General features: G+C 37.7%; 1 protein-coding gene across 4 annotated transcripts in view; it reads right to left on the minus strand.

Annotated features, from left to right (window-relative positions):
• The window catches only part of MIA3 (MIA SH3 domain ER export factor 3), a 46,563-nt gene that overhangs the window by 15,888 nt on the left and 15,933 nt on the right, over window positions 1-14,742 (minus strand). For 2 of the 4 annotated variants that reach the window (XM_015234848.3, XM_031690112.2), the window contains exons 1-2: window positions 2,638-2,897; window positions 1,576-1,707 (exon numbers count right to left, since the gene is read on the minus strand). In XM_015234848.3, coding sequence (XP_015090334.1) covers window positions 1,576-1,707; window positions 2,638-2,748 — 243 coding nt within the window. In that variant the 5' untranslated portion in view covers window positions 2,749-2,897. Of the gene's footprint in view, window positions 1-1,575; window positions 1,708-2,637; window positions 2,898-14,742 lie in introns of those variants that run through there. The other 2 variants (XM_072948698.1, XM_072948697.1) reach the window with 1 other exon arrangement.

A 14,742-nucleotide genomic window follows, 5' to 3' on the forward strand; every position in this document is an offset into this window, starting at 1 on the left:
ATTCAGACATCCCAGTATTATTACAGTATCTAACACCATTTTAAATGATGCTGTTACAGAAACATGCTTTCAGACTTCCAACACAGAAAGAAATGACAATTCCTCTAGTGCCGCAGCCTTGCTAATCAGACAGTAAGCTTCTTTTACCCTCCTTTCACCCAAATCAACAGGCAAGAGAAAGCAGAAAGAAGCAAGGAGGAGGCAGTGACAGTAGGGACCAAGGTCCCAAATGTTGTGGCTGCGGGAAAGCAGTTAGAACGTAAAGCCTACACAACCTTGTAAAAATCTAATTGTGTCAGGGATTTTGAGATGGGAGAAATAAGAGCAGGAAATGGAAAGGTTTTCACTTTTTCCCCTTCTGTTCACCCTTCTATTTTTTTTCACTTGTATCTGAAGAAAAGCCTCATGAGGTTATAGGAGTCTTCACAAGAATCCAGGCAAAAGACCCTTCTTTTTAAGTGATGTTACAATCACTTGTTTAAGGAGAGAAAGCTTACTAATGATATATCTGATAAAGTTAAAAAATCAGAATATTTAATTTTAAAAAGGTATGTATCCAATGCTTCTGGCCACTTTAACTGTTAAGCTTCAACAGAAGCTAAAAGCTTTTCATCTGCAAAGCTCATTTACACAGAATAATTTTCTTCCCCCCAATTATGTTAATTAACTATGAAGTGCAATCCTCAGTATGTTTATGTATGAGAATCCATACATACATAAGCATGAAAGACAACTTATGCACAGTAAAAGACTCTAAAGAATAAAAATTTTGGTAAGTGTGTCTTTGGACACTACATAATCTGAATTTCCAAATAAAAGAAAATTTTCTAAACACAATAAATAGTACACAATCAAATTAGAAAATCTGTGAAACACACACACACACACATAAATATATATGTGTTTATATGCATATATTAAAAAAAGACTGAAAAATTACCTCTCGAGAAGTACTTTTACCATTTTGTTGTCTTTCCCAGCAGCATTTCTCCTATATGTGTATATACATTTATATAATATACAATTTATTTACAAAGTCTTGGTTTCCACTTTCCTCCACTTAATACTAAATTGTGAGCATTTTCTGCGCCCCAATGTCTTTGAAATACATGAATTTTAAGAACTGCCTCATATCCCATTACGTGGCTGTACAATAATTTAACAATTCCCTGCTGTGGATCATTTAGGTTTTTCCAGATTTTCCCTCTAATAAAAACTTCCATTTTTAACATCCTAAACAATAATCTTTAACGCTTGATTGTTTATTTCTTTAGGATAGATTAGTAGACATGGTATTATATTACATAAAAGGAAATGAACGTTTTTAAGACTTCTGATTTAGAAACTGAAATTTTCCCATCGAGATTATACACGTCTCGTTCACCTAAGCCGTTACCAACAAAGATTATACAGAATTATTTTACAACGAAAGCTTGGATTATAAGCTTTAATTTGTGTTCATGTTAGCAACTAAAAAAGAAACAAAAGGGCCAGCGATCATAAAATGTTCCTGTATTTTTTAAAATATTTCTGTATTTATGAGTCTAAAGGTATAAGTTAATTTAATTTACTCACAACAAGGACAGTTCTCCAGAAGAAAATGGCAAATGAAACAATTCCTAAGAAGGCAGTGATAAGTACAGGCTTCCATGGCAGTCCATAAAAATCAGGCCCAGGCTGAACATCATCAGGCAATGCAGCAACTAGCTGAAATAGAGATATCAGAAATAGTGGGAAACCTGAAAGAAATCTACAACAAAGCCTTAGTCACACAGAATCATCCACACAAACCTAAATCAATCTCCATTAGACAACTATCCCCTCAAAGTTCTTCAACAGTTTCCATTGCTTCAATAAACAGAGGATACTAGCAGCTTCATAGTTCTTGCTTGGCTTGGAGTGGTTTTAAACATTATGAATCTCAATGCCTTTAAGCTGAGCATGTATTTTCATTTTGCAGTAAGTAGGTCTTACCACATCATGTTGTTCACACACATCTAGAGTCCCTCTGGATCATATTTTTCTTAGTTGATTTTTATGAGTTAGCACATTACATAAAACAAAAAAACTGAAACAGTCTATAGAAATTTTTTTGGCTCCAAATGTGAATAATGGACAACACAATCAGCTTTTCCTCTAAGATCTGAAATCTTAATTGTTTTCTACTTAAAGACAAACACTGAGAAAGTTCAAACAGTTCCCGGTAACTTGTCTAGATAGACTGCTCTGAATTTAACTGTCTTCTATAAACTCAATGTTTTCATTTTACATGTTTCCTCTAAGACAGTGCATCAAACACCTGCCTGTTTCTACGCAGTTTTCACTGCCCTAACGGCCCCAGCCCCCAACAGCGCCGAGTCAAGTGAAAAGGACTCGCAGGGACGTGACGCTCACTTGCTTTGACCGTGACTATCAAAAAGTAACACAGTGCCTGGCACATCGTAAGTACTCAAAAAATGAACACACGACAAAATCTTCTCAGATACACTCCCACTATCTCCTTAAACAGCACCGAAACGTCCTGCCCGCCCCTGGCCTGACGCGCTCTATTTCTGCGTCGCCCCGTCAGTAGGGAACACCCACTCCGCTCAGAACTTGTCTACCCTCCTCCCAGAGCTGGGGGTGGGGGAACGTCACCTCCAGGAGCTTGGCTATAAGGGCCGCGTAGAGCACCGACAGGGGTCCCAGAAGCTCCGGGTCCCCCGGGGAAGAGGTGACACAAGGCACAGTGGCAGGCACTGAGTCCATCGTGAGGGGCCACCGGAGCAGAGGCGACGCTTCCCCGTGGGACGGCACCGGACCCCTTCTCTGTCAACGTTTCCTGTTTCGGAAGGGACCCGGCTTAGGGGGCGGAAACTGAGACTGAACTTCGCCTTCCCCCGCCGCTGGCACTTTCGCCCTACGCCGCCTGTAAAACACGTCATCAGACGCGGCCGGCGGGCGGAAGTACACGTGCCTACGAGGGCCGGGCCGCGGTGGGCGGGGCCTCAGCGGAAAAAATCGACAGCCGAGCGGGGCGGGGGCGAGACCTGCGCGGAAGAAACCAAGTAACGGGAGGCCGAGATGAAAGGGTTCACCGGCGGCAGGAGCTGGGAAAGTGGGATTCGAAGGGCCCGGGAGCTTCGAGAATGGGCGGGGGTTGGGGGGAAAGCCGGCCAGTCAGAGCTGGACCCTTTTGTCACCACGTGCTGAGACACCTGGCACCTGCCCTAAATGCCCAGACGAGAGGAGAAGCCGCTCCCGCAGAAGGACAACCCTTCGCCTCGGCCAGTCTCCACGTTCCGAACCTCCCGGGCCTCTCCAGCGCCTCCGCTTACTTTCTCCCTTCCTGGCGTCCAGACGTCCACACTGTCCTACATTCTTGCTGATGCCCCTTTAAAAAGTCTAATTCTAGGGCATCTAGCATTACCACACCTATGCCAAAAGAATCAGTTCTGGGTCCTGCATTTTATGGTTATATGACTTGTGGGAAAGAACAAGAAATAACCTGGAAATCACTTTGAAAGTTGAGGAAACTGGGCCGTTTAGCCTGGGGAAAAAACCAAAGTCTGCAGGTCTTTAAAGGTATGTCTGCAAGTTGAATATAAAGTCAATTCAGAAGAACAGTCAAGCAGGGAAAGCCTGAAAAAGAGCAACTGGGTAGGGGGCGCGGGGGGAGGTTAAGGCTCTGTAATTCACAGTATGGTACTCACCCAAGAATACAGACCAGGGAACGTAATAGAAAATCTAGAAATAGACCCAACTGCTTTGGCAATTTAAGGCACAGTAAAAGTCAGCTCGAGGAAGAACTGACTTTTAAATAAGTGGTGTTGGCTTAACTAGATAACCAAATGGAAAATGATAAAAATTGGTTCTTTCTCTCACTGTTCACAAGGATGAATTCCAAATGGGTCAGACACCTGAATGTAAAAAAAGAACAAACAAGTACTAGAAAAAATACGGCTGAATTTCTTGATGTCTTATGAGTAAGCAAAACCTTCATAATTGTCTCAAAATCCAAAAAGATTTGTAAACTTGATTACTGAGAAATAAAAAAACTTGTCCAGCATCCACAAAAATACAAAATAAGCAAAACGTGATAATGAAAACCCGAGGAAAAAATATTTGTAATGTATTACAGAAGGTTAATATTCCTAAAATTTAAAGAACTTTACAGATAGAGAAGAAAATGGCCAGCAAACCTACAGAAAAATGGGTTAAAAAAAAGGGACAGTTCTTCCAAAAAAACAGAGTTCCGGTTTTTTCAGCGTAAGCCACCGTCCTCTTTGCTTGGCCCTGCAAATATACCTTTCTCTGCTCAAAAAAAAAAAAAAAAAAAAAAGAGTCCTCAGGAAGATAAGTAGAGAAGAAATAGCTCATAAATATAGGGAAAGATGCTCTGTCTCATTCATAATAAAAGAATTAAACCTATACTGAGATACCATTTCTCACATTGGCAAGATCCAAACATTTGACAACATAACTCTCCTAGTGCAAGAAAGCAGAGGAAATGGGTACTCTCTTATGTTGCTGATCATTATACAAAATGATACAACTCTTATGAACTGGAGTTTGGCAACACCTCCTAAAATTACCTGTGTAATTACTACTGATCCAACAATGCCACTTCTAAAGATCTATCTCAAAGATACTAAAAATATAACAATAAATGTTGGAAAGATACATACACAAAACCATGTTATTCCAGTGCTATTTATAGTAATAAAAGACTAGAAATAACCAAACTGTCCATCAACGGAAGAGCTGTTGAGTACACTAAAGTGTACAACTGACCACCTAACAACATGGAGGTTAGGGGTACAAATCCTCTGCACAGTCAAAAATCCCCGTATAATTTATAGTCCATAGGCCCTCCTTATCCGAGGTTCCTCAGTATCCTCCTTCCACATACGAGGATTCAACCAACTGTGGAGTGTGTAGTACTGTAGTATACATTTAGTGAGGAAAAATCCACATATAATTAGGGATCCAAGCTATTCAAACTCATACTGTTTAACAGTCAACTGTACTATGAAATGGGGAAAAAACAAATCAAATTAATTCTATATACTGCTAGGGTATGATTTCCAGAATACATACATATATATATATATGTATGTATTTGGGTGGAGAAAAGTATAGATATTTTTATCTAAGAAAATAAGGACAGATGAAATTTTTTTTACAGTTTTGAGGTGAAACTGACATGCAATAAACCACACATATTTAAAGTGAACATTCTGGTAAGTTTTGACAGATGAATACATCTGTGAAGCCATCATCCCACTCAAAATAATGAACATATCTTTCACCTTGAAAAGTTTCCTGATTGCTTTGGTAATCCTACCTTCCACCACTTGTCACCCCTTCCTGCCCCAGGCAGAATTTCTGTCATAATGGATTTGCATTTCGTAAAAGCTTTAACGTATATGGAATAATTCACTATGTATTCTATTTTCTCTGGCTTCTCTCACTCAGTGTAACTTGAGATTCATCCATGTTGCTGCATGCATCAATAGATCATTAATTTTTATTACTGAGTAGCATTTCATTATATGGATATACCACAATTTACTTACTTTTTCCTCTGCTGATGGGCATTTGGGTTGTTTCCAGTTTTTGACTTTACAAATTAAGTTGCTATGAACATTGATATACAAGGCCTTCTATGGATGTATAATTTATTTTCTTTGGGATGAATGTTAGCAGAGGGATGGCTGGATCATTTAACAAGTGTATGTTTATCTTTTTAAGAAACTGACAAATTGTTTTCTAAGGTGGTTACACTTTTATATCCTCACCAACGGTGTGTATTTCCAGTTCCCCTACATCTTCTCGAACACTTGGTCTTTGTAATTTTAGTCATTCTATTAAATGTATTAAGTGTGTAGTGGCTTAAATTTGCATTTTCCTCATAATAATGTTGACCTTTCTATAAATGTGCTTATTTGCTATCCACATATCTTCTTTGGTAAACTGTTACTTCAAAGGGCTATTTGCTCTCTTATTAATGAGTTTTGAGAGTTCTTTATGTATTTGGGATATAAGTCCTTTATCAGATATCTACTTTGCAATGATTCCCTCCTAGTCTGTGGCTTGATATGGTTAAGTTTAAGCCTAGAATCTTTTTTTTCTTCCCTATTTGTCCCATTTGTTCTCTGTTCTCTCTTCCCCCTTACTCTGCCTTCTTTTGGATCAAGTCTTTTTAATGATTCTAATTTATCTCTTTTGTTGGCTTATTAGTTATAACTTGTTTTATTATTTTAGTGGTTGCTTTAGAGTTTATACTATGCATCTTTAACTTATTAATCTACCTTCAAGTGATACAATACTACTTCGTGTATTGTACTATTATACTATATACTATCATATATTTTATTTTTACATATTTTCTAAACCCCATAGTACACTGATAATATTTTTCTTTAAACAGTAAATTCACTTTTAAAGATATTTAAATAATGAGATAATGGTTTTATATATTTACCCATATGGCTATCATTTCTGGCAGTCTTCACTCTTGTGTAGCTCCATTATTTCCATCTGTTGTCATCTTCCTTATGCTTAAAGATCTTCCTTTAACATTTCTTAAGGTGTAGATGTGCTGGTGAATTCTTTCATCTCTTTTATGTTGGAAAAAAACTCTTCATTTATTATTTGTTTTTGAAAAATATTTTGGGGGGTATATTGTAGATCAGTGGTATTTTTCTTCAAATATATTAAAAGATATTATTCTACTGTATTCTTCCATGCCTTGTTTCCAACAAGAAAGCAGATGTCAACCTTATTTTAGTTCCTAAAATGTCTCTTTTCTCTGGCTGCTCTTAAGATTGCTCTTTATCACTTATTTTGATTTGATATGCCTTGGTGTAGTTTCGTTCATGTTTCTTATACTTGGGTTTCTTTGAACTTCTTGGATCTCTGGGTCCATAGTGTTCACAAATTTTGGAAATTTTTCACCCATTATTTCTTCAAATAACTTTCTGAATATCTCTTCCATCCTTTCCTCCAGGGACTCCAGTTATACATTTATTAGACTGCTTGAAGGTGCCCCCACTGCTCACTGATGATCTGTTCATGTTTCTTGAACTTTTTTCTCCATAGGTTTCATTTTGAATAGCTTCTATTGCTGTCTTCAAGTTCACAAATCTTTTCATCCACAAAGTCCAGTTTAGCATTAACCCCAACCAGTGTATTTATCACCTCAGACACTTCATCTCTAGAAGTTTGATTTGGGTCTTTTTTAAAAAATAGCTTTCATGTCTCTACTTAACTTTTTAAACATCCGAAATATAGTAATAACTGTTTAATACCCTTGCCTAATTCTATCATCTCTGACAGTTCTTGGTTGGTTTGACTGGCTGATTTTTCTCCTCGTCATGGGCTGTCTTTTCTTGCCTCTTTGCATGCCTGATGATCTTTGATTGGACGGCATACATTATGAATAAATGTGATGGTGAAATTTTTATGTCAGTTTGACTGATCATGGGGTACCTAGATTAAATGTTATTTTGGAGTATGTGTCTGTGTGTTTCTAGATAAGATTAGCATTTGTATTGATGGAATCAGTCAAGCAGATTGCCCTCCCCTGTGGGGTGGGCATCATCCAATCTACTGAGGGCCTGAATAGGACAAAATGCAGAAGGAGGAATTTGTCCCTTCCTTCCTGATGGCTTGAGCTGGAACGTCAGTCTTCTGCTCTTGGTGCTCATGTTTCTCAAGCCTTTGGACTTGGACTGATAACACCACCAGCTTTCCTGGCTCTCCAGCTTGCAGACTGCAGACTGTGGGACTTCTCAGCCTCCATTTGTGTATAAGTCAATTCTTTGTAATAAATCTCTACCTATACGTATATCCTATTGGTTCTGTTTCTCTAGAGAATCCTAACTAATAAAACAAACATTCTTCAGCTTTGTTCTGGGCTGCAGGTAACTTGCTGGGAAACTCTTTTATTCTTTTGGGTCTTGCTTTTAAGATTCGTTAAGTAAGACATGAGCAGCGTTAATCTGAGGCAAGCCCCTTCTGAGTACTTTCCTAGGAATTCCTGGCAATTTTCTTCCTGGCCCTGTATCAGCAACTGCTCCCTCTGCTCACTTAGATGGCTTCTCTGACCTGGAATAGTTTTGTCACACTCCCGTGCTGATCAATACTCTGAAGAAAACTCAAAGGGGACCTTTCAAAGATCCCCAGGGTTCTCTCTCTGTAGCTCTCTCCTCTCGGTACTCCACCCTGTGAATTCTAGCTGCTTTGCTTTCCCTGGACTTTGAGCTCCATGTCCTCAACTCAGGGCTCCTCCTTTCTGTGTCACAGCCTGGGAACTCTCGCAGTGCTGTAACGTGTGACAACTGTAGACTGGGTGGCATTGGTTCTCTTTCAGGAGTTACTGTCCTTTGTTGCCTGACTTAAAAACTGTTGTTTCATTTATTATGTCTGATTTTCTTCTTTTCAGCTGTTTCCGTTAGGAAGTAAAGCTGGTACCTATGAATCTATTTTTCAGATAGGAATAGTGTTTAATGGTAGAGTACATAATGAAATTAATTTTAAATTACTTATAGAGAGTATCAATATGTTGGACAGAACTAGGACAAAAACTAGGCTTCTCTGACTAGACCTTATTTTACAAATTAACTTTGGCTCTTGTAAATAATTATAAAACAATAAAATCTTAAAAAGCAATCCCTAAAAACTGAAAGCAAAAAATGAAACAACCTAACTGTTTATCAACTTGGTGGCAGGACAACATAAAGGAATTATTTCAAGCATATCGTAGTGTGATATAAGTGAAAGACAAAAAGAACTCCAAAACATCCCTGAAATATTTTCAATGACATATTGGTGGTGGTAGTGTTGATTTTGGCATTTTTAATACTACTGTGTGAATACTGTAAAATAAGGCAACTAAATCATTATGCTGATGTCATGAAAAAACTGAGATTCCCAACACTGGAGAAAGAAAATACAATGTCAGATAGATGTGCTTAAGTAAAATTCCACTAATATGCTGAATTGTGATTGGGAGTAGCCATATGGCATCACGATGAATATTCACATAAAAAATCCCCACAGATTTCCTCACTTTGTCTTCTGAAAAGGCCAGAAATGACTGCCAACTCAAAAGCAATAAGCAATCTCAGCACCCAGAATGTTGGCTCTGAGTACCATTTCCCACTAAAAGGAACCAGGGCTCTTCAGAGAAATAGCTCCTTCAAGATCTGCAGGAAATGTACAAAATGAGCTTGGAACATCATGTTACACTAGAAGGCAAGGAAGGTGTCGATGACCACAAGGTGGGGTCAAAAGGGCCCAGGAGCCAAGCTGAAGAGGCTTCCGTTAACCAAAAATGGGAGAAATTGAGCACTGATAGTAATAATAACTAAAGTGGGTTGTAACATACCAGATATTTTAAAATTCATGACATTATAATGATTCTTAGAAAAGAGGAGAAATGCGCACACACACACACACACAAACCCTTTGGGCATCTTTGGATAATGCTGGGAAGACAACTCATTACTTTGAAAACTATTTAAACAGAATCAAAAGTTTATACTGCTTTAACGTTTCAAACCAAATCTCAGTGTAGAGAATAGCTGACAATAAGTTTCTCTTTGTAGAAGTATCCTAGCCTTCAAATGAAGTAGGAACAATTTAGTCAGACAATTACCATTTTGCAGCTTATAATACAGATGTAGTCAATGTTACCAATGACTAGTAAACATCAAAAAAAAAAAGAATACCTAGATATCAGACGGAAGTATACAACATCTCCTATTAAGTGTTCTTGCCAAACAAAACTGAACCTCAATCTGACTACCACTCTGATTAACCAACTCCCAAGAAATATAAAGAACCAGGGAAGCATATTCAGTTATACCAGGGGAATGCAGTTAGCAAAATCCACACCCTGATACCCTCTAGAAGCCAAACAAACCTGTTTCTTCAATGAATACACTGCAAAAGCAAACAAACAAAAGGAGACAGCGATAGAGAGAGTAATTGGTACGGTGATTGCCCTCCACTGAAAATAAATAGAAAGCTGGACAAAATATACGAAAAAACTGTTTTTCAGATAGAGAACACTAGGCAGCATACAACTGTGACTCTTGACAGAGGGAAACAAATGAGGTGAGTGCTGTGATCTCCCAGCTGTCTACCTGGAGGCACTTTCTAGACCTCAGTAATGGGAGGGAGAACCCCAGCACAGTACACCAATCTCACCGAGGAGGCAAAGATCAGAGTTTAGGGAGACTGAGGTGCTTGAAATATGCAAGGAATGTTACCAGAAAGATGAGGGGAAAAAAAGAAAAAAAAAGAGTTCCAGATATCTGCAAGAATGTCTCCTTCAGTCTTGTGCTGATTTCAAAGCAGCACCTGTGTAAGACTCCTTGAGGACGGACAAAGAACAACTCCAAGCAAAAAGAACAACTATATGGGAACTGGAAGCTGAACAACTCCCAGTTAACACAGGGCTGGGAGACATTTGTATTCCAGCCACTCAGCAGGAATTGACCTTAATGAATGCTCAAGGCATTTAGTAAATTCCAGAAAAATCACACTGCAGTAGTGGGGCAACACTAGCCCTAAAGACTTCTATATATACAACACCTCCCTAACAAGTCTTAAAAATAAGACTAGAAAGGATCAAGCTGATTTACAAGTAACATAACAGCCTAGCAAAACAAACTTCAACATTTTTTAAAGGAAGCCACGAAAATCCAGGCACTCAACCACATTCACACTGCCTCGCATCCAAAAAAGGAAGGAAAAAAAAAAAAGAAGAAAAAGCAGGAAAATGTATCCCATAACTAAGAGGTAAATCAACCTATAAAAACAGACCGAGAAATTACAAGAGATAACAGAACAGCCATAAAAGGGCTTTAAAAGAACAATTTTAAACTATACTTAAGAATTTTTTTAAATAGCCATACTGAGGAGAGAAATGGAAGATATAAAATAGGACTAACTGGAACTTTTAGAGCTAAAAGCAAAGTATCAGAAATGAAAAATTCAACCGATGGGCTTAACAGCAGATTATATACTATAAAAGAAAAGATCAGTGAACTTGAAGACAGTAACAGGAAGTACTTAAACTGAAACAAAAACATAAAAACACTAAAAAACAACAACAAAAAAGAACAGAGCCTCAGTGACCTATGGAGCCATATAAGGTGACCTAAGAGTCCTGGAAGGAGAGACAAGAGAAGGCGTACACAAAAACGTTTTGAAAAAGTAATGTGAAAACTAGACCCAGAAAGGGTGAATTGCACTAGATGTAAATTATGCTTTAATTAATTCTGACTTTTTTGAAAGGTGGGTTTATTCACAGATGACGTGATTACACAGAGAAGCCTATGAAATCTACAGCACCTCCTAGAAATAATAATTTAGTAAGATAATAAGTAAATAATTAGTAAATTTAGTAAGATATAAAGGTCAATACACAAAAATCAATTGTATTTCTATATATCAGCAAAAAAATAATTATAAACAACATGTTAAAAAGACACCATTTACAACATCAAAAGCCATGAAATACATTGGCATACATGAACAAAATATGTGTGAAACCTGTATCCTGAAAACTACAAAACACTGTTAAGAGAAATTAAAGATCTAAATGAATGTAGACATGAACTTAGTTCTTGGGTCTTAGAAGCTTCAGTATTTGCTGTTATCAGTTCTTCCCAAACTCATCTATAGATTCAATATAATAGCAATAAACCTCTCCGTAAGCTTTTTTTGTAGAAACCGATAAGATGATTCTAAAATTTATATGGAAATGCAAAGAAACTGCAATAGCTAAAACAATTTCACAAATGAACTACCTGACTGCAAGACCTACTATAAAGCTATAGTAATCCAAAAAGTGTGGTCGTGTCTTAGGATAGAGATAGAGATCAGTGGAACAGAATAGAGTCCAGAAAGAGAGATACATATATAGTCAAATGATTTCAACTCAAGGTGCTGAGGTAATTTGAAGAGAAAAGAAATGGTATGGGAGCAAATGGATATTCCCTACGGGGGAAAATACGAAGCTTGACCTTTTACCTCACACCATTCACAAACATTAACTCAAAATGGAACACAGACTTAACCATGAAAGGCATAACTATAAAACTTCTAGAAGAAAACATGAAAAAATATTCACATTGTTGGAATTGCCTAAGAGTCCTTAAGCAGGAAACAAAAAGCACTTACCATAAAAGTAAGCGTTAATAAAATGGTGTTCATCAAAGCTAAAAATTTGCTCTTCAAAAGACAATGTTAAGATTGAAAGGCCAAGCCAGAGTCTGGAAGAAATTATCTGCAATACGTACCTGACAAAGGAGCTGTATCTAAGATACATGAACATGAAGAACTTTTACACCTTAACATTTAGAAGGAAAAAACTCGTTTCAAAAAGGGCAAAAGATTTGAAGAGCTGTCTCACACATAAAAGTATGGCCACATGAAACATGGCTCAACACCATAAAGCACCGGGAAATATAATTAAAACCTCAAAGACATGCCCTTTAGAATGGCTACAATTTAACACTAATAATACCAGATGTTAACAAATATGTGACCAACTGGAAGTGTTATAATTGTTGGTGGAAGTATAAAATGGTACAGTCACTTTCAAGAACTGTTTGGCAATTTCTAAGATAAAATAAACTTACCATATGACTAAGCAATTTCACTCCTAGGTATAAGTCCATTTATAATAATAATAATTCTACAACAGGAAAAACTAATCTGTAGTGAGAAAAAGTATTGTGAGTGGTTGCCTGGAGATGGGGTGAGGGGGATACACTGGGGAGGTACCGGACAGAACTTTTTCAAATGAAGGGAATGTTCCAAGCTTGGTTATGGTCGTTTTTACACAGGTGTATACATTTGTCAACACTCCCTGAGCCACATTCCTAAAATGGGTACACTTTGTTACATGTAGTTTATATCTGATTAAAGTTGATTTAAGGCTTGTATCAACTCCTCATAACTTCTGGACCTCAACAAGATCCTGATTTGAGTAAGAACAATTTTAAAAGGGGGGGAGGGGATTCTGAATGTGTCAAATAATGGGTGATAATGAGGAATTACCATTAAGCTGGGTGATGGGCCCATGAGTTCATTTTACTATTCTTTCTGCTTTACTGTTCTCTCTCTTTACTATTACCACTTTGAAATTTTCCATGTTAAAACACTAAAAAAAAATTTAAGCACAACGTCAAATATTTAAAGGATCACTACGTAGAAAACAATTAGATTCTAGGAGAAAAACCATATGGAGGAAAACCTGGAGCCAATATAAGAATGAACCAGCCAACAAAGCAACGTGTAGCCTCATAAGGCAGGTTGCTCATGCAAGGAACTGCTGATGCCCAGACCTGATAACTACTAGTCAGGGCTGCAGTGGAGAAAATGACTACAATTAGTGAGAAGCTGGACTAGTCACCCTCTCAGATCTCTTCCAGCCCTGAGATTCCAATAACTGTCAGTCTATGTATCTGACTTCTGGTCCAGTTTTCCCCAACAAGTCAGCACCCCATTATTCCCCAGCTCTATCAAATAATTATCTATACTACTTATTTGATATTTCACAAAAGCTATGTCATGTTTTTTTGTTTTTCCAATTTTCATATATATTTGATATGCCCTTTTTAAATTAAGCCTTTCAGAAATCAGAATTATGCTTTATACCTCTTAGACTCTTTTATTCCTAGCGCAACACTCTGTACCTATTGGGCCATCAGAACATTTTCTCGACAGTATCTTTTAAATCATTGCTACTTGGTAACATGCGACCTCTTCTTTTGCCATTTATGTCAGCATCTTCTCCCATCATCTCTCATCTCTCAAGCAGAGACTGCATCCTCTACCCAGAGACTGTGTCCCCCAACCCAGGCCTAGAACAGGGCTCTGTGCGTATCCACAAATAACATGAATAAAGAATTCCTCCCACATCTGGAGGCTGTTACATTTTAGAAATGATGATTCATGCTGATAACCAAATTCTAATTCTAAGACTGCCTTAATTACTGAAATTTTCATTATTCTAACTGCACAGGTCATACACACCTTCACTGGGGTGGCTGCCACTACTACTACCATGGAGAAAACTGAAACACGGTTTGGTTTTCTTCCATCTTTCTCATCCTAGCGACCCTTGTCCTGAGTATAAAGGTATTTAATGCCTTTATATTGCCCTCTGACCATCCAAATGAGAAGCAGACAGGGGATGAGTTCCTATAAGATGCCAGGCACTAGGCTTTTGACATTATCAATTCATTTAATTCTTACAACAACTGAAGTGGGCACTATATGCATTTTAAAGACGAGGAAGCTGAGGTTCAAACTACAGTAATGTGCCCAAGCTTCTAAATGATCAACCTGCAATTTGAAACAGATCATCCTCACTCAAAACCTCTATGTTTTACATTACAAAAAATAACCATTTTTTTCTACAAAAGCCTTGAAATAACAGAACCTACAGGAAAGATATCTCTGTTGAAGGGGATATATTTTCTGTAGCTCCAAGGGCAACTTGGCCTCCGAATTATTATGACAGCTTGCTCATTCTAATAATTTACCAAGAAAAGAGCCAATTTCAACATATACCACAAGGGGGCACTAAGTCCTAAAAAGCTTAGATCAGCTTCTGGAGAGATGAAATATCTCATTTGGATCAGGACTCCCTTTAGAAAGATAAATTTGAATAAATATTCTGCCATAAGTGACTCTTTCTAAGAACAAGTATGACCATACTTCCTGCTTAAAACCTTC

This window comes from Vicugna pacos, chromosome 23, assembly GCF_048564905.1.
Source record: "Vicugna pacos chromosome 23, VicPac4, whole genome shotgun sequence".
Lineage (NCBI taxonomy): Eukaryota > Metazoa > Chordata > Mammalia > Artiodactyla > Camelidae > Vicugna > Vicugna pacos.